The sequence below is a fragment of the Haliaeetus albicilla genome, chromosome 4 (genome assembly GCF_947461875.1).
Source record: "Haliaeetus albicilla chromosome 4, bHalAlb1.1, whole genome shotgun sequence".
Taxonomy (NCBI): Eukaryota; Metazoa; Chordata; class Aves; order Accipitriformes; family Accipitridae; genus Haliaeetus; species Haliaeetus albicilla.
Window position 1 is genome coordinate 41,889,803 of NC_091486.1, and position 19,566 is coordinate 41,909,368.

At 39.8% G+C, this 19,566-nt stretch overlaps 1 protein-coding gene across 1 annotated transcript; it reads right to left on the reverse strand.

The window, feature by feature from the left end:
• Positions 1-7,488: 7,488 nt before the first annotated feature.
• On the reverse strand, positions 7,489-19,206 carry COPS8 (COP9 signalosome subunit 8). The gene is made up of 8 exons (XM_069782129.1): positions 19,025-19,206; positions 16,265-16,335; positions 14,687-14,735; positions 13,053-13,185; positions 11,991-12,098; positions 11,441-11,503; positions 10,239-10,280; positions 7,489-8,940 (listed from the first exon to the last, which is right to left on the reverse strand). The coding sequence occupies exons 1-8, from the start codon at positions 19,100-19,102 to the stop codon at positions 8,861-8,863; spliced, it is 624 nt and encodes a 207-aa protein (XP_069638230.1). The 5' UTR covers positions 19,103-19,206; the 3' UTR covers positions 7,489-8,860.
• Between the last annotated feature and the right edge of the window lie 360 nt (positions 19,207-19,566).

Sequence of the window (19,566 nt, forward strand, 5' to 3'; positions counted from 1 at the left end):
ATTTTTTCCTAGGAAGATGTCTGACATTTTGTAGCTCCCAGGCTCTTCCTAGAAACATTTATGTGAAAGAGTTACACTGACCACACACAGGCCTCCAGCACAGTAATTTTTTGCAAAAGAAAGTTAGACACCATTTACCTACAACACTGTAGTTTAATATCAGAGTTCTTTCAGGACTCTGATAAATACTGTTGTCTTAGCAGTTTCCTGGTATCTTACTAGCATATACAGTCTGATGTTTCCTGGGTATTTACTGCAAATTGATCTAGGTACCCTGCGCTATCCATCACAAAGAACATGTTGGGGTGGGAATCTGTCAAGTGTCTGCAACAGTGAAGACTGATGCAAAAATCATTGTGCATCTGCCATTTTCTTCATGGTCAAGAACAATTCCTACCAATTCTCTTCCTGACTTCCCACTTGCAATATATTTAAGTAACTATGACCCATCAGTTTGACTACCCTTTGCAAAACACTACTCGAGTCCAGTTTTGTCCTTTTCATTTCCTGTTTACACTTGATCTTCTGTGTTTTACATGCTTTTCTATTCTCTTTGCTTGCACAAGCTTTCTGCTTTAAGTGCCACTCTTTTCTCTAGAACACCTCCTCAGCTCTTGCATGGAGCCACTGCAAAAGTGTTAGGCTTTTACTTGCAGTGAGGCATGTTTCATCCAGGCTTCTAGAACAGTAAGTGTAAGTCTCCAGGTTGTACGTAGGCATTGTAGGCATCTTGCATTGATAGTTTAAAAACAAAAAACTGCAAAAGGAACAAACTGCTTCATTTGTTGCATGGATGCCTTTCCTAAAATAGAATTTCCATATAGAGATTTTATCTGGTCTGTTCTCTCCAACCACACATGAAACCTAATCATATTGTGACAGCCAGAGTAGTTCTCCAGCTAACACCTGTCCTAGGCAGCACTGAAAAATACGTCTACCAGTAGTTGTTCTAGGCAGCAACTACCATCACATTCAAGTTCTCTCTACATCTCACCCCAGTCACGCTTTTGGATCTGTTTACATGTAGTAGCTAAAACTCCCACTATTACTACTGTTCCAATCATATACCACTCCAATCTTGAGAAGGATGCTATTGTAATGTCCTGGCAATAAAAATGCATTACAGGACTTCCAACTAGGAAGATTTCATGGCAAGCCCAACCCCAACACACACCCAGTATTTTACACTGTTATAGGTTTTATCCCACCTGCACATCCCACTTCGTCCTGTAACATTTGCAGCCTGGTAACACTACTACAATTATTTTGGCATGTTATGTCAGGGTGATTGCTCAATGTCCAGCAGTTTAGTTACCCTGTCTTTCTCAGGTTTTCCACCTGGTATAAAAGCACTTGCAAGTTTTGATCCTGCTCCATCACTCAAAATTCATGTGCCAGTCAGCTGATACTGCAGGTGGTCTGATTTGCCTTCTGTTTTCACTGTAATGATGCTGTTTGCTTAACAATGTCCTTTGTGTAGACTGTGTTAGTCACAAGGATGTGCTCTTCCACACAACAGGAGACAAGTCAATCTCCAGTGTTTTCCACACTTCTAAAGTTTAGCACATGTCAGCCTGGAAGACCAAATACATAAGAAGCTCCATAGTATTTAAGTTAGCTAAGTCCCAAGAGCCCAACTCTGAAAGATCAAGCACTGCTGATCTTCCCAGATGCATCAGATCAAGGCTGAACACATTTGCCATTGTGATTTACCACAGAAACAGCATTAAGCATTAAATATCTGGGAGCAGTCAGTATTTATGCAGCTAACCAGTTCGTAAAAATATATAAAACCCAAAGGTATCGGTTATTTCCAAATACTAGCTCTTTTAAGAGCAGGGTAAGCTGAATACTGCATTTAGCTTCTATCAGCTACGCTGTACTGACAGGCTGAAAATGCAACACGTGAGTTGGAACTACAGTAAAATGCTTGAACTAAATACAGTTCCCTCTGCTGTAGGACTAAGTTAAGTAGTAAGACTTTCACTGTGTATGGTACTTAAGTCCCATGTTTATTCATAAACTTAGTCTAAAAACCAGATTCCAATTAGCACAAGAAAGCACAGTGTGTCATCTTCCTATCCTGAGTTTGTAAACCTCAGGACTGCTGTCAGAGCTGGTATGCTTTACTTCAGACAGACTCAAGTCCACATAAAACAACAAAGCAATAAAACAGGTTTCATACCTCAGACATGTCAGATTTTGAACACCTACAAGAGTGTGCCCTACCTTGTGAATCAGAAGCCAAATCCTATTCTCAGTGCAGTGATCTACAAGTCTTGTCACCTCAGACGAATTCTCATCACACACTTTTACACTAAACTCAGCTTTGACGGGCTGTTGTACAAAGATAGATGCTGGTCATGATTCAGTACTGTTAATTCAGCACTGGTCGCTCTATCAACTTATCCTAGCAAGGCAGAAGGCTCACATGGAAGAAACAAATTCGGTTCCTACTTCTAAAAAAATATATCTTCATTTCTTCCTAGTCTCTTACTTTTAATCGTCCTGAGAACACACTCAGGAGAAAGATATCCATATTTACTGCAATGCTTTGGAACTGATTGTAAGCATCCCAATTACTAATGTTCAGTAACACTTTCTCTCACTTTATTTACATTGAGTTGTGCCACACAGCCCTAGTATCCCACCTGGAGTTCCTTGCTGTGAAAGCACAAAGAATCTGGCATTTAATAATCAACCCTAAAAACAGGAAACCAGGAATGCATGTTACTTTCCATTGCTCAACACAAGTAGATTAAAAATGTAGCAAGCTTCCCAAGCTAACTGGTAAGATCTGAAAATGTAAAATATTTGTAAGTTTGCTTCCCATCACAAACCAGCAACTTACTTGCTTTTCACTTGTCACAGTCCATTGGCAGTTGACTGCAAAACTGTATTTTGACAGCTGTTAGACACTTGACGGAGGCAAGGGTTTTTTTTGTTTGTTTTAAAGAAGTGTTCGCAGCTAACCATGTGAAACTACAAAACCTCAGTGCACTCAACTGACAAAGCAGCAAGATGGCTAATCATAACTTGCATCATTTCCCAGTGCACCAGCTCCAAAATACATAAGGCCCACCAGCACTCAGTAGTATTCCTCAGATTTAAGATAGCTGGTGTCAAGGTACAGTAGGGTATTACTTCAATATTTAGGTCCTTTGAGGTATCTTGGTAGAATAACCATTTATTTTGTTTCCACTGCATCTGACAAATACAACAAATTGTAACAAATAAGCCTAGGCTTTGATCTTAGCTTTCATAAATAGTCTGCAGGAAGATTGCCAATCATTTACTACATTACAAAAAAATTCCAAGAGATTATATATTAGAAATGAGCATTTAAGAAAGTAAATGGGAACAGATTCGTAACATTAACGGGGACCTGAAGAAGAAAGCTTCACTGTGGACTTGCACAATGTCTTACAAGCCATAGTCTTCACAAAACTAAGCTTATTCAGAGTAAAATCTTGTGAACCCTTCCTTTTTACTATTATTTTAGTCCCTTTTGGACATTATCAAACACATTAATAAATACTTTCAGACACCTTACAAAGGCTTCGGGACTGCTTCTCTCAATGCAGGAAGCCAGGCTCTGGGTAGCAGATGCTTTGAATTGCTTGTGGCTCTGGAACTAGAAGGGCAGAGCCAGCCAGCCTTGACAATCCTTCCTAGAAGTAAGAAAACACCAACATGCTGTCTGGATGATGGCCCAGCCAACTCCAGCAGGGTAGGACACAGGCAGAACAAACCACTCACCCAAGATCTTTTTCCAGATTTCCCCTACCGTTTTACACAGTGTTTTACTGCACATACACCAGGTTGCTTGAATACAGAGTTAAATGACAACACTATTAGCTCTCTCCTTGCCTAGACAGAACTCTTATGACCAACTTGCATAATCAATCTGCAGCATTCATTTTGGAGGCCCTGCAAGATATTTATGGTGACAGAAAGAAGCTAACAAGATGTACAAAGCACAGTGGTTTATATCTTGTGCCTGCTACTACTGTAGCCAGTCACCAGAATGAACTCAGGCCACCAGAGGAATAATTAGCACTAGGCTGAGCTGATGCCCTTTTCACCCTTAAAAGGAGCTTCTCAAATGCTCAGAAACTGGACTGGCCAGTTTCTGCACATACTTTACAGATTAGCAATCCAGAAGAACATCCACTGGATTTCAGAATGAATCCAGATTACTAAAGCAAGAAAGAATATTATCTAAGCACGGTATCTGCAGCAGGATCAATCAAAATGCATTACAGCAACATCAGCACTGTTCTGCAATGCACTGTGAGATGTTTTTCTACATATGCATTCTGCTTTCGTTTTCTTAATTGAGCTACTGACAGCTCTGATCAGATCATGGAAAACCTGCTAGGCTTTGTTATTAAAGCCTATGGAAGGTTTCCATGAGGATCTTCAGCCGGGAGGGATACTCTACTGTTCTGCCTCCACACCCAGTCTCTCCTTTTTTAACCACCTTTGAACTGAAACAGCTTTTTCTACAGAGACTGAAACTGCAGCTAAATGAGCATCACTGACCTATATAGGAGAGGCTAATAAAATGCAAAGAAACAATGGTCAATTACACATGGGATACAGATGAAAACGGAAAGCTGAAGTGGCATTTCTTTTTTCAAATCCTTCGTGAACCTCTGCTCCCTACTGAATTCTTAATGGTTTCTTAACCCAAAGGTCCTCCCAGTCCAGCACTGTTCCAGCACTGCTGACGGAAAAGCATTTGGAAGAACTCCAAAAGCCACAACAGTTGCTTCAATTAAAAAAGCAGACGTGACCACAAAAATACTTCCTCTTCGTTGAGTTGAAAAGCACAGGGTTAAAGCAGCCCAGGTTAAGTATTCAAATGCTGTAAGATCTCACTTTAAGAAATAATTTACACAACCTGTTTACCAAGAGAGGGCTGTGGACAGGGAAGCACAAAGCTACGCTAGGCTCGCCAGAGCAGTTAAAGTGTAAACTGAAATGCTTTAACACAGATCATGTCTAACAAATGGACTAACATTTCCGGTCAGCAGAATTGTTACTGACCCTTTTGAGACTGCAATGTTTTAGCACAAGATAGGCCCAAGCCAAAAAAGAAAAACTTTTACAAATATGTCCGATTTTTGCTTTTGTAAAGCCATGTGTCAAAGTTGTTTACACTTTTCCATAGTATCAAAGCACACTCAAGTGAAGACCATAGTACGAATCAGAGCAAGCCTAAAATTAGCTACCATACTGAGATTACTCACTGCCTTCAAAAGAACTTAATATCTCCTACCTTTTCTATCAAGCTCATCTTATCTCTTTGCTTCTTAGGGTAACCACAGCTCTATGGACAGATTTCTCTCTACATTTCAGAGACTAGTTAAGTCATCTTCATTTCCTTAAACTATGCTATACAATAACATCTGTCTTTCTGCCTAGCAACCCTCTACTGATATGGAAAAGCTGCATTTGTCTTTAGCCATTAAATCCAGTTGTGAATTTCATTAGTGACCTACTGTAACTCCAAACTTTCTGATCCAGTATTTTTAAACAGAAGCACATCATTTCATAGTACTTTGAGGTGGCCCTCATTCCCATTTTGAGGCTCCATGGCACACTGCAGTTCAGGAACCAAATCGATCATGACAATGTATCACAAACTCCACAAAGAACTACAATAAACTTGCCACCAGATGTAATTTCTTATTAATAGGTACTGTGAACCAGCTGAAAGCCTGTTGCAGAATAAAATCATTCACTAGTTTTAAGAACATGTTGGAAAAGTAAAAATTTGACTTTATTAGCTTGATACATACCAGACAAGTCCATTAAAGGTCTCACAAAAGCTAACATCCCTCAAAGTATGAAACCATATCATTGGCAGTAGATTAAGACCTATTCCAGGGTTACTTCAGATTAACATCAATAAAGCAACTTGTCCCATTTACCTTTCCCAGACACAAAGCACAGCATTCCACTTGGCTGTAATACCCCTACTTCTCTAATATTTAATACCTCTAGCTCCTTTACCAAGTCTTAAACCCTGCCTGCTCCTCACCTACCCATTTAAAACCTAAAAAACCCAAGATGAGTATCTAGACAAGGGCATCATGCAGTGTTTTCATTACTAAAAAGGACAAATACTAAAAAACCATAGAAGAGTACTTAAGGAAGTGTGGTTTGGTTTTGTAGGCAGCTTCAAATCTACTGACTTTTTCTATAAAGAATCAACAAATGTGGATTAAGTGGTGTACTTCATACACAACAGATTTTTCCAAAACTACACAACTAGGAGACTTAAGGGGAAAGGACTGGCTAAGGGTATGTAGCAGGTAGTCAGTTTTCACAGTGGAACAGGAAGTTTTCAGTCAGTTTTCACTGTTACACCTCTTATGTTCAACACTGATAGAAGTTCTTTAGGTTAGCAAGCCAACAACGCCAAGATTTTAAAGTTATTCAAGAAGTCAAAAGCAAGTCTGATTGTGAAGACCAGAAGTGTCTTACAATACTGAAATTTCACCTACTGTTTCACTGCCCGTTTGTTATCCATGCATGCACTGCACTAACCAGAGGGGAAAACCCTGAATAAGGACATGCCATGATGCATACCAACATAGTTATCACTGCTGATGAAAGATACTCAAGTCATTGTCATTACTACACTGAGAACAGGGCAGCACTCAAGAGATGTTGGAACAGAGCCACTCTTGGAAAGGATCAGGAACAAATAGAAAATATTCTGCTGTGGTTACAAGCCATGCTATGTCCACTACGTGACTAGTAAGAGTAGCAACAAACAGACCATCTGAAAAAAAGGATATTTGTGAACCAGAAACCATGATAAAGGGCAATGAAGATGAAAAAGATCTCAAATACCTTGGATTCCAAAGAAGTACAAACAAAAAGGCATGGCTGGGAGCACATTACTTAAGGCAAATTATGAGTTAATGCCATACCCGAAGCTAAAAGCCAGCTTAAATTTTACAGCAGATCAGAGATCTCAAAATTACGAACTTGTTAGAACTGGACAGAGAAAGGTCAAACTTGCTATATTTGGCACAGATTTGATAGTAGATTTGAGATAGACACAGATTACCAGCGTCCACATTGCTCCTCTCCTACTACCATTTATTAAGTGCAAGTGGTTAGTAATCCTTTAATTATGTCTAATTTTCATTGCTGCAGGCAGGGTTGCCTTTGTGTGCTACGAACAACTGCACAATACACACAAAAAAGGAAATTTTCACTTAGCTCTTTAAGTACTTTACACCTTTGAATATTATAAAAGGCATCTGAAGGGTACCAGTGTTGTTTTTTTAATAAAAACCCATACAATTGCTGCACACAAAGCTGTTCAAAACACCTGTCTAGGCATAATGTATTGCACTAATCTTTAACTAGCCCTATCCAAATGAGACCAGTAAGAATTCATTAAAAACTAGCCAAGCCAGAACAACTGTAGTCTAAGGAAAATTAAAAAAAATCAAGCACACATGGTCACTGTAAACATGTTCTTTAATTTCACTGGAGATAAATTTAGAAATACAAGTCTCAGGTGGGTTTCAAATAATCATTTTGCATAAGTGTTTACATATAAAGGGAGCTCTCAAAGCAGCAGTGCACAGTTTATAATTCCTCCCTGCTAACACATCCCCAGCAAGAGAATGTACAGTAGGTAGTGCACACTGGAAAAAACAATCACAACATATGGCACACTTGCCATCTTTGATGAAACCACTGAATATGATGTTGACAAGGGGGGAGAAGCAAATAAAGGCATGCACTGCCCTTTAAAGCACCACTATTTTCCCATAGCCTTTTTACCAGCATAATACAAATAAGAAGCCTGGGAATACAAGTCATCTTTCTGCTTCTAAAGTCCACTATCAACTCAAAGATTAACACAGCAGTGCTCTGATATAGAAAATATATTCCTCAAACTGATATTGCAGCATAACGTATCATCCCCATCCCAGTTGGTCTCTACTCAGGGACACCTACTCTAATTTTTAAATTCGTCTCCGATAACCGCAGAGGTAATCCAGAAAGTGTAGACAGGTATGAGTTGTTGTTTCTTGTAGATCCTGGCCCAGTGTACTGAAAAGAACCAAGACATGACAGGCCTCAAGAAGGTGTATGGTTACCCAGCAAAACACCCAGTGTCCTACATCACTCAGATAAAATCTTCCAAAAGTAAAAATTCCTCTTCAAAGTGAAGATTTGCCTTTCTTAAACAACTCCTATTACTCTGCTGTAAAAATATGCCTGATGCGAAATTTCTTATCAAAACAAGATTTAACAATCTAGAAATACCAACAAGAAAAAAGATCAACTATAAATATGCCACAAATATACTTGCAAAAGAGTTACTGTAAATTGTTTTCTTCTTTAAGTTACCATTTCAAAATATTTCCTCTCTGCAGATATGGGATGGGCAGTCTTCCACTCTTTGTACTTCAGTTCAACATGCAATTGATCTGTGATAAGCACTGCAGTACTCACTATAGAAGCACATAACCTACTAGCATAAATCCCTTGACACAGTTAACCTGCTTCATTACTCATTTTCTTCTCTGTTTCTAATATACCTGAAAAAAGTTCTGCCTCTCTCTATGAGTCAATAAAAAAAACCTTACTATGTAATACTGCTGTGTACCTACTGAATAAATATGACAAGAGTTAAAGGATTGTTTCAATTGCTAGCGTGGCTTTGGCAAAGCACAAATTGGGCTAACGTACACTGTATACTTCACACATTTGAGTAGGGGACGCTGCAACATTTAACAGATAAGAAATAAAATGATCTTAGATTTCTAAAACTGTCAGTACACAGGATTCCCAAGTTGTTCTGAATACAGGAGCAGGGTAATCAATTTTCAAGGAAAGCCACATAGTCAGTCAATCTGGCCAACTGCTGTTCATTTGGAATTGGTGGAACTGGAGCAGGTTCTACAACGATAAAAAAAATGCATCATTAATGAAATTAAGAAAGCAAATCCATCCACATTACTATCCATCACAACAGTAAGGAAAAAATTAAATGCATCAGACTTAAACAGTCTTATGAGGGCATATCTTAACTGTATCTCCTGCCTATGCAGCTTTAAGCTGACATTACTTTTCTGTTATCTGCAACACTAAGTAGTCCAAGAGTTACTAACAGCAAAGATGCTGTAATAAGTTTCAGTTGTCAGCAGTATCCAGAATTTTTTTTTGCATATACTGGAGTCTGAATAACGAAGACTAAGAGTACTTCCACTTGACAAAAACACTCCTAGAGCTCTAAAGTTGCTCCTTTCCTTACAAGTTGCCATAGTGAAGATATCAAATCTACTGGGTTATCCGACTAACAAAACACAGCAGTACTGCATGAGTTGCAGTGGAATGCAGTGCACATGCAAATCCTTATATAAATGCTAGTTAACCTAAGATTACAGTTTAACAATAGGTTGGAAGACAAGTGACTAAAGCCAGGGAGATAAGTTAGGAATTAAAAATAGAAATAAAAAAACAGCAGGAAACTTTGCATTTACTCTTCCTGAAGAGTTAACAGACTAGCATTCAGGATATAGTCAAAGTAAACATCCTGCTTAGGGCTGCAGTATGTGATAGAGGAGGCTGACAATCAAAAGAACGTTTTCAAAAAGCAAGACCCCAGCTCTTGAAATTGCCTTGGAATTAAACTTGTAAATTTAAGACTTTTGGCAACTGTTAAGACACAGCAAGCCACCAATTCAGATCTGCTATCACTATCTTGTGAACAATAGACACAACAGCGTTTTGAGAATCGGCATGACATAACACATTACACCTCAATCTATAGTTGAGCTCTGAGGAAAACCAGAGCATTGCTTTCTTCTACAGGGAAGACTTCAGAAATCCCACATCACACAAAAGCAATGAAACCTATTCAGAGTTGCTTTGTGAAGCAGTTGCCTCCAAGTCAGAAGTTTTAGCCAAAATAGTTTTGTTTTGCAAGGGCTGTCCACCCCTGCTTCAGAATCTGCTCCCTACTTCAGCTATGGAAGTGGGAATCTCAGGCACTCCTTAAAATGTGAGGGAAGAGAAGACAGAAGGAGAAATACATTTACATAGCACCTGATTGGGGTGGGTTTTTTTGAGGGGGGAATGATGACACTCACTTCTCTAGGACTCAATTCCCATTTTGTGGTGCTGGTGAAATTGTGTTTATATTAATCACACAAGTTTAGCTATATGCAAGTAGATTACATATAAAGAGAGAGTACCTGATGAAGGAATAAATCTGTTAAAGGAAGCTTCCAGCACACCTGAAGAAAAACACATAGAAGTTAGTCCAGCGGACCGATTTTAAACAGTTCTATACAGCAAGTCAAAACTAGATGAAAAGGTAATTAAAGTTAAACCTGTTCATTTATCATGTTTTACTTCATAGCTAAAAAGCAGAATACCCAAGGCTTAGCTGGTTAGACATGCAGCTTCAAAATAGATTACAACCTCCTGCCTCTTTCTTTTGCCTCAATAGTTCTTGCACTCACTTTTGGAAAAGAACCACATGCAACTAGTTCCCAGTACTTGTAAGCACTATGTATTTTGCAACCAGTTCATAAAAAACTGATCACATACAAAAGCTCAGAGCTCTGGTTGGTTATGTGCCCCAAGGGATAAATTTCAACACCTTGCCTGGCATATGTTTATTATAACGTTCTGGGCTCTGAACACCTAAGAATTCTGCCCATACAAACAGTATATTTTCTTAGTCTAATAGATGTTGCCCTTTTAGATATGCTGTAATTTGGCTCCTTCTTCCAGAGCTGCACTCTGCAGTTTAAGAGCAGTCATTTTATCCTGCCTTCATAGCTTAACTTTTATTTTTGCCTCAGCCAGCCACAGATACAGCTTCAACAAAAAAAGCCAAGTACTTCTACAGACTGAGCTTTGCAGGAACAGATATTCTGTTATCAACACCATGACAGTGAAGAAAAGATCCAGTCAAATTTTAAAAAGCAAAGGAAAGTATACTAACAACTGGAGCTCCTCAGAACAGAGAGATGCACTAGATCCCTGCCCAAAAAATTCTACTTCTCCTGAAAAAAATTTCTCAGGTTCAAAATGGTATATTTTTTACTCATCTTTCTTAGATTAAGACAGGTCGTTTGAGGTCATCCAACTTATGTTCCACTGAGTCAGAGCCAGCAGCAGAGGAGGACACGAGAAATCACAGCATATCCTGTCTGCTTTTGTTTAAAAAAGTTAATTTGAGGATGTAGTTTAATCCAAACTACTTGGAACCCCAAACCAAACCCGCTACTTTGTACTTCCTACATTTTATAAACATTCAATGCTTATAAGTGGCATAAGCCCCCATAAAAATATCTAAGAATATTGTGCAAAATTTTAATTAAAAACTAACACCTAATTACTAGAAAATGCTAAACTCGATGTGTAATGAAATAACAGCTCCACCTACCTGGCTTTTTAGGCATTACCATACGAGTTGAAAAGTCTGCTTGCCAGCCCTGTTCTAATACACCTGAAAAGGCATTTTTACATTTGTAAGAACAAACATCTTAAATGACTGCTAGAAATGCAAAATAAAGATGCACATCAAGGCCAGTAAAAAAAAGAAAGTACCTCAGTTCACTGCCTGTATGCCATAACTCCAAGACATATTTCTTATAAAAATGTTAATACTTAGGCATGTAGTTCAACAAATAACATCATGAAAGTAATAGCACACGGAACTAGATGAATCCACTGCCTTCACTCTTCCCTCACCATTGAATTGCTTTGTCATTTTCACATATGGAATGGGAGGATAACCAATGGTAACTAGTGGCAAATAATAAAAAAAACCACACACTTATCCAGAACCAGGAGATTTTCCTCTCTTCACTATTATAAAGAGAAGTGATGGGGCAGTCTCCAAATTTGCATACACGTTTTTATTTACCATCACTTACAGCTCTCTGATCTCAACCATCTGTAGAAAAACTATTCACTGAATAAATGCAAAGTACCTTTCACAGCTTCTTCTACAGGAAGCCCGACAAAGGCTGCAAAATCATCTGCAACTATTGAGGTATATGCCTGTGAAACCAGTCCAAAGGCTCGTCTCCTAGTTGCATCTAAGAAGAGATAAACACTGTAAGCAGACAGTAGACTAATCTCCATAACTAGGAGAGGCAAGACATTTTTCCCAATTCTAACACATTTGGAAAAGCACCACCACCCTTAAAGCTAGCACTTAAAAGTTCCCCCTCCCTTCCCACGATTCACTGAAGTACCACAGTCAGCAGCCAGAGAAACAGCTTGCTCTATACCAGGTCAAAACCCCTCAGAGACCACATTTAACTGCCAAATGCAGTTTGCAGCATCTTGCATACTACCACCAGTATGTAAACCAGTTTAGGGAACTCTGCTTCTGATGGCATTCTCCATTTGCAATAAGCTTGTGTGTCAAGTAGCTCAGAATCAGAAAAAAAAAGAAGAAAAAAACAGTTAAACTATTCATGCCTTTTTCACCACATCTGCTTTGATACCGAGGCATCTAAAAAAAATCAGTTGTTTCTAAAGCTACAGGGAATTTGTTATTGCAAAATACCTTGGAAGGCTTTTTAGCAGTCTGTATTGCCCTCTAGTAGCAAGACTTTGCATGTTACAAAGTCTATAAAACATTTGTGTGAAGCCACATTTAAACAGAAAAGCCTTTTCTTAAGTGTCACAAGGTTCTGAAATGCCAGGCCAAGTTCCCTAGATTACTGGTTAAAAGTCTGATAAAACTGGATAACTAATGGTCTATTTTGCTATTACAGAACAAAACATATGGTATATGAAGTTCCAATCCTAATAAAAACAGTTTAGTTTGTTTTTACAAGTTTTTGTAGTGAGCTTTTTATTTACACCTGATACCTAAAATCCTTTAAGTAAAACCTACAAAAACTTGGCAACAACCTTCCTGACCAATTCTGAATTTTCATAATAAGTAGTCATTTGTCTACTTGTCTATTTGTGTTTGAGCACACAGAAATAATTTAAGGCAACATATAATTCCATGCTATCTACAGGAGTTCAGTTTGTACCTCTAAGCGCTTCCATGATTGGTTGAATAGTCTCAGACCACTGATGTGCACTGATTGTTGTATAGATTCCTGGAAAGTCTCTCTGCCAGATTCTTTGTCCTACTGACCAAACTGCACCAAGTTCTGCATTTGCCTGTTGTGACAAAAACACCCCAAAGAGTTAATCCAGAACAGTGTATTCTCTACAGCGACCATACTGTATAAACCCTCTTCCACTCCCCTCCCTTTCCCATTGCAAGAGTGTATCACAACACCTGTAAAGATGAACATACAAACACTGGGAAATCTTGTTCTAGCAGGTATCACTGCAAGCTCCCTGATCCATCCTCTGCCAAAACTTTATCACCCACATAAGCAAAGTCTGCTCACATGTCAGTTACACCAATCCAGGCTGACACACCAGCTAAAACAATCATGGAGAATAATCCACACTCAAGACAGGCACAGCTTATTTTTTGCTTAGAGAGATGCTTGTCTCTTCAGTAGAGGCTTTACAAAGTGCAGAGGCTGTTTGCACAGTGAAGGCAATTTTCAACTCAGAAGTCTTGCAACCTTGACAATAGGTCACACTTAATATGGTGCCATTCTCACCAAAACTACTCTCCTACTACTGGTTTTAAGGGCTACTTTTACTGTGTTACACATTGTCATTTGGTCAACTAGACTCCAGAACATCCTGTCAGAACAGCACCTAAACAGCAAACTGGGCAATAAAGTAGTATTTTCAACTGTAAAGAGAACTGATTTGTTTCTGAAGTTAAGACTCATACTAATTATTACTTGGTTCCATTAGCATAAGATACAAAACATAGAAAATACTGTGTTTTGAGGTGCAACATTCCCAAAAATAATTCATGCAATGACTTTCCCCCACCAAGAATGATGCTTCACATGAAATGCAAGTTACAGCAAAAAAGCCAGATTATTCACAGAATATTGCTGTGCAGCAAGTACAGCAGGTTTCAGAGAAAGGGCAAGTAAAATTTGGTCCAGATGACTACTGACTTTACTGATGTAAGTACTTCTTTCTTGATAGAGAAAGAAAATTGTTTCAGAACCATCTGACAGGTCCCATCTTGACCGAAAAGTTGCTTAATACAAGACTATGGAACACTTGTTTCCTTGTAAAAAGATCTCAAACTAAAAACCTAACAGTAAAGTCTGGAAGCATTTCTGGTATTGTATTTAGCCAAATCCTCAAAATGCATCTTTGATCCAAATGCAGTGCAAAACAAGTGCCTTCAGAAAGTTAATGAATTTGAAGAGGCATCTCACCTGAAGTCACTTTTCACTGCACAAGGTATTCTGCACCCTCATGTGGAATGCAGCCCCATCCCAGAGTCAGATCCATTGCTTTCCTCCAGCCGACTACTCTATCATGGGGCTTTCCACTAAAAAGTCTACAGATTTACTGAATTCTATTGCACCAGATTATTTGTGAAGGAGAAGAGGTAACGGATGAGCAACTAGGAAATCTTAAAGACCAATATGCCACCTGCTGGGCAAGCAGTTCATGGCACAGAACTGAGCCCAAGGCTACCCACCAAACAGAATCCTTGGCAGAAAAAAAGTCATTATTTGCAAGCTTATATGAAACTGTTTTTCTATCAAACGGCATTTTATGAAGTACTTACCGATTTGATAGCAGGAGGGATTCTTTTCCAAAGATATCGTGCATTATTCCTAAAAAAATTAAGTTAAAAATACTTCTCAGTAACCAAATATTTGCTACAAGGAGACACCAAAAGGTTTGTTTGGATGCTATAATTAACACAGTCTCAGTGCTTTAAAATATTCCTTCTAAGTCTGCTAAAGTAGAAAAACAAAGTTATTCTCAAGTAGACAACATGACCACCATAATACATGAAATAGTTCATTAACTGCCTTATTTAACAGCAGTTTAGAAAAGCTTTTTCATTTATTCACCCTAGGCAGCATTTCATAGAAGTTAGGTTTGCAGTTTTATTTTTGGAATAGCTGCATCTTTGATGAACACATGTACACAGTAATTTTTCACAGTATCAGTAGTCACTTAGATCAACAGTCTCCAAACTTTGATTAAGCACCTCTAGCAGGAAAACATTTTTGAGCATGCACCCCCAGTATAGACATATGTATTTATAAATTATATAAATGTACTACTGTATTAATACATTATGTACATTATAAAGCATACAAATATAGAAGTTAAAAAGGATGAAATAAACACCATTTACAGATATTTTTATTTTATTTAATAGTACAAAAATACTTTCTTCATGTGCCCACACCCCACTTTGCATACCAATGATTTGGACTATTTTGTGCATGTTCTTTCCAACCCAGCTTTGTCACGTCCAAATCTTCAGAATGTACACATTGAAATATTTAGTCATTGATCTTTAGAGCACAGAAGTCAAACTGAAATGGCTACAAATTTTCAGAAATATTTAAAATGCAAAAGAGAGAAAAAGACTCACTGCTTTTCATTACAGCACAATTCTAAAACTTCAAATTCATTTGAACCAAGATCTGCATTAAACCTAATACCTATTCACTTTCAGGGAACTTGCCCTGAAAGAATATACATCTACAATGCAAGAAAACGCAAATCTTTGAACCCCCACACCAATGCTTACATTGGCTCACTAATCAAACATGGCAGTGTCATTTATTCTGCCTGAATAATCAGCAATTTCTCAAAAAAACCCTAAACAGAGCAAATCAAGTTCACACAGGGACATGGTAATAATCCACCAGACCAAATTCAAAGTATTACTGCCTCATGCAGATTTAGCTCATTCAAGCCAACAGTATCCCTCACTTTTAACATCAACAGTTTAGAGTTATCCTGCTGTACTTTAAACACAAGGAGCAGCATGAAATCTTACTCAAAACAAATGCAGCCTTGAAAAGCTACAAATCAAAATACTGAAGCATTCAACACTCCAAAGAAGCCATTTTCACTATTTAAGGAACTTTCTTCCTAAACCCAATCTGCTTCCCTACAGTTCAAAAGGGTGGGCAAGAACAAACAAAGGAGAATAATTCTCTTGACAGAACAAGGGGTAAAAGAGACTTAATGCCATGAATTCTGTTTTTCTAAAAACACAGCACTGCCTACATGCATTTTGTTAGTCACGCAACCAATTACTGATATGCTGGCAACTGCAGCTCAAGCTAATAGGGACAAATTAAGTATCTGCAGTTAAAGATTAAGACAAGTCACTTACATGTCATTATGCAACAGGTATAAAGCTAGAAGTTGGCCATAAACAAGGGGTGTTGCAATTCCTCCAGGAGCCTAAAACACAAGTACAAATAATTTGGTTACATATTTTAAGAGCGATATCTCACAAAATACAGCAAGAAGCCAAGTTTAATGAAAACTGAACACTCCAAGACAACTGATTATTTTTTTCACATCACATAATAGCTCGGGACAAATTGTCAGAGTTGCTATATTGTATCAATGCAGTTGTATCTTATGATGAAGAGTTAACTTGCACATGCCAGAAGTTTTACTTAGAAAACTTAGTTTGTTTTGCTGCATGAATAAAGGTTGCATCTTTCATTAGTCTAATGTTCTAGCTTATGTTCATGAAAGTGGTAACCATCTGGCTTTACAGTTCCTCACAAACAGCTGTTTTTAGGCACGCAATTTCATTTATTTTGAGCTGAACTTCAGTTCAGTTCAGGGCACTCCAGCAAAGTAAAGCTTTTTGCTGACTTGAACAGCCCTTCTTAAAAACCCAAACTAAGCTCTGACACTTGCCACACTTCAGCAGACATCACAAATCATATAAGTAGAAAAAAGAAATATTATAATAAAGTTATAAAATTTTGAAAGTCTATAATATTTTAAAAGCTGAAAAGATTTCCAATAAGGTTTTAGCAATTTATCAAAAGATAGTGCAGCAAGCACTCACAGGAAGCCAATTATGCAGCTATTTGATTTAATTAGACATGTGATTTATAGACTCATCTAAGCCAAAAGCAGGTGATTAGCTGTGTCATCAAGCGGGTATCATTGTCCCCAGCCATTCCTACCCTGTTCCCAGGGCTCATAATCTACATAAAAATACAAGAGTTTCTGCAACCATTCCTTGGATCATGCCCAGTAAAACAAAGCCCAGTCAATTAATACCACCTGTTTGAACTATGCAAGTTCACCTTTGGTGTGTCTCTGTACTAAAAAGAATTCATTAGTTTCTTGGCCAGAAGACTAATGGAACAGAAGGGAAAGCTAACTGCCACCAAAGCAACTAGATTTACAATCTACAGTCTTACTGAAGGAAGCTCTGTGGCTGCATCTATCCTGCAAAAAATCAGTTTACTTAACTCATGAGCTGAAACACAAAGGCTGTCAGCAGATATAGTGTGCCCGCAAGAATCTTGATGTGGATGCAGACATGCACAGCAAATAACTTACCAGCTTTATCAAAACATTTGGGAACAGTTTGCCTGGGGTGCATCTGTTGCTATTTACTGCAGGAGACTGTTGACAGGCTCCACAGAAACCTTGAGCAGAGCACAGTCTAAGTTCAGTCATTTTGCAACAGCTCCTGGGGACCCACCAAGGTCCACCATCACATGCTCTGCAGCGGGGAAGTGACAAGGATATGTTAAACTTCCTGTGAAGGCCACAGAAGCAAAGCCCAAAGCCTGCTGGGCTCCATCCCTGACACACACCACCCCCCCCAGCACTCCACAGAGGCCAAAAAGGCAGCCAAAGCCATCACAAGTCAGGTTCAGATGGGATTGCCCAGCAGGAAGGGGTAAGCACACTCAACTCTCCCACACGGCAGTACAAGGGCACTCTTCTGCTTCTCTATGCTCACATGCCCATCACTTGAGGCAGCAGGTAGCTCACATGTTCAGCACAACCTCCCTCCAGTTCCTCAGAACTTAGGGCATTCCAAGAAGCTGCAGCACCATGCTGAGAACACAAGAGGCACCTGGGCTCACCCCAGAAACAGTGCACAGAAACATCAACTGAAGCTTGATGATGCACACCCTTCCATTTAACGATTGTATTTTCCACCGCAAAACTGCGTGGTTTGTCAACACCAAAGTTCCACAGTTGCAAGCAATCGCATACAGGACCAACTCTCTCCCTTCAATTGCTAGGGTAACAAGATTTAAAAATCAGAATCACCAAAGAGTGCAGGAAAGAGGAAAATTCAAATTTTTCCCTTCTTCCAAATTGCTACAGTGAGATGCACGAGATTCACATTTAGAAAAGCACTGGAAACTTTGCAAGATGAGAAAGGGTTTATGGATATCATACAGGAAGAACTTTTAGCATTAAAATGGCACCACTGGGATTTACCACAGGCTGGAATCCAGTACACTAACAGTGCACACAGTCAAACTTGAAAACTCACCAAGCAATAGAATCTGAAACAGCACAGAGGAAGCTTCCAGTGCGAGTTCCCATCATAAGGGCACCATTGATCTAAAGAGTCATTCTCCAAGCCTGGTTCAGTACTCCACTCCCCTTTTCAATATCTTCTTTTTCTCAACCATATGAAACACACAGAGACATATGAACTTCTCTCACACACACTTCCCCCCCCAAAAAAGACCCTAACCATTATACTAAAATGCACTCGTCTGTCTGCAGGTCACAAGTTTCTGAAATGCTTTTGGCGGGCTTTTGCACAAGCGGCAAGTTTAAACACTGAACCCTCACCAACCTCACAAACACAGACGGAGGCGGAGAGCCACGAGTACCGCTCCTTGCAAGATCAGGTTAGACTCTCAAAACAGCACTTTCAGGCAAAAAATCCGCACTTACGGAGACCGACGTTACCGTTGTCTCTAACCCTCACCGCCAGAAACGCTTGTGTCCACAACCACCAGCGCTGCGGAGCGGCACCGAGTCCCGAAGCCTCGCCGGGACACACAGGGCCTCAGCCAGGCCCCCGGCACCCCCGGGCCCGTCCCAGTAGCGCGCATCCCTAACCCCACCCTCCCCGGCGCCGCGGTACCTCAAGCTCCTGGGTCTCGCACTGCTCCAGGAGCTTCTTGAAGCTGAAAGAGTTCTCTGCCATCACCGCCACGGGCATCTTCCCCTCACGGCGTCCCGTCACCGCCGCCAGCCAGAACCGCCTCCCCTCAGGAGGCGGCCGCGCCTCGACGTCCCTTCCGTCGCGAGCAATACACACTTCCGCCCGCCGCCTAAGGCACGCCAGCCGCTCTAGCCCCGGGTTTTTTAATGCTCTGGAGGACTACGGGGCGGGGCGTCCGGAGCGGCCTGACCGGGGCGTGGTCAATACCTGGGGGCGTGGCCAGGGTGAGCCGGGGGCGGGGTTACGAGCGCGGCGCGCCAAGGCTTGCGGCGGGGTGGGGGGCGTCGGGCAGCGCATGTGTCAGACCCGCGGGTTTTTAAGGAACGGGCAGATTACGCCTTTTTTTCCCCCATTATTTCCCTATGTTTGCGTGCAATAAACAGATTTAGGCTTAATTTTTTATTTGTATATATCGCCGATTACGTGATGTATAAGATATATACCCTAATCGTTTATCACAC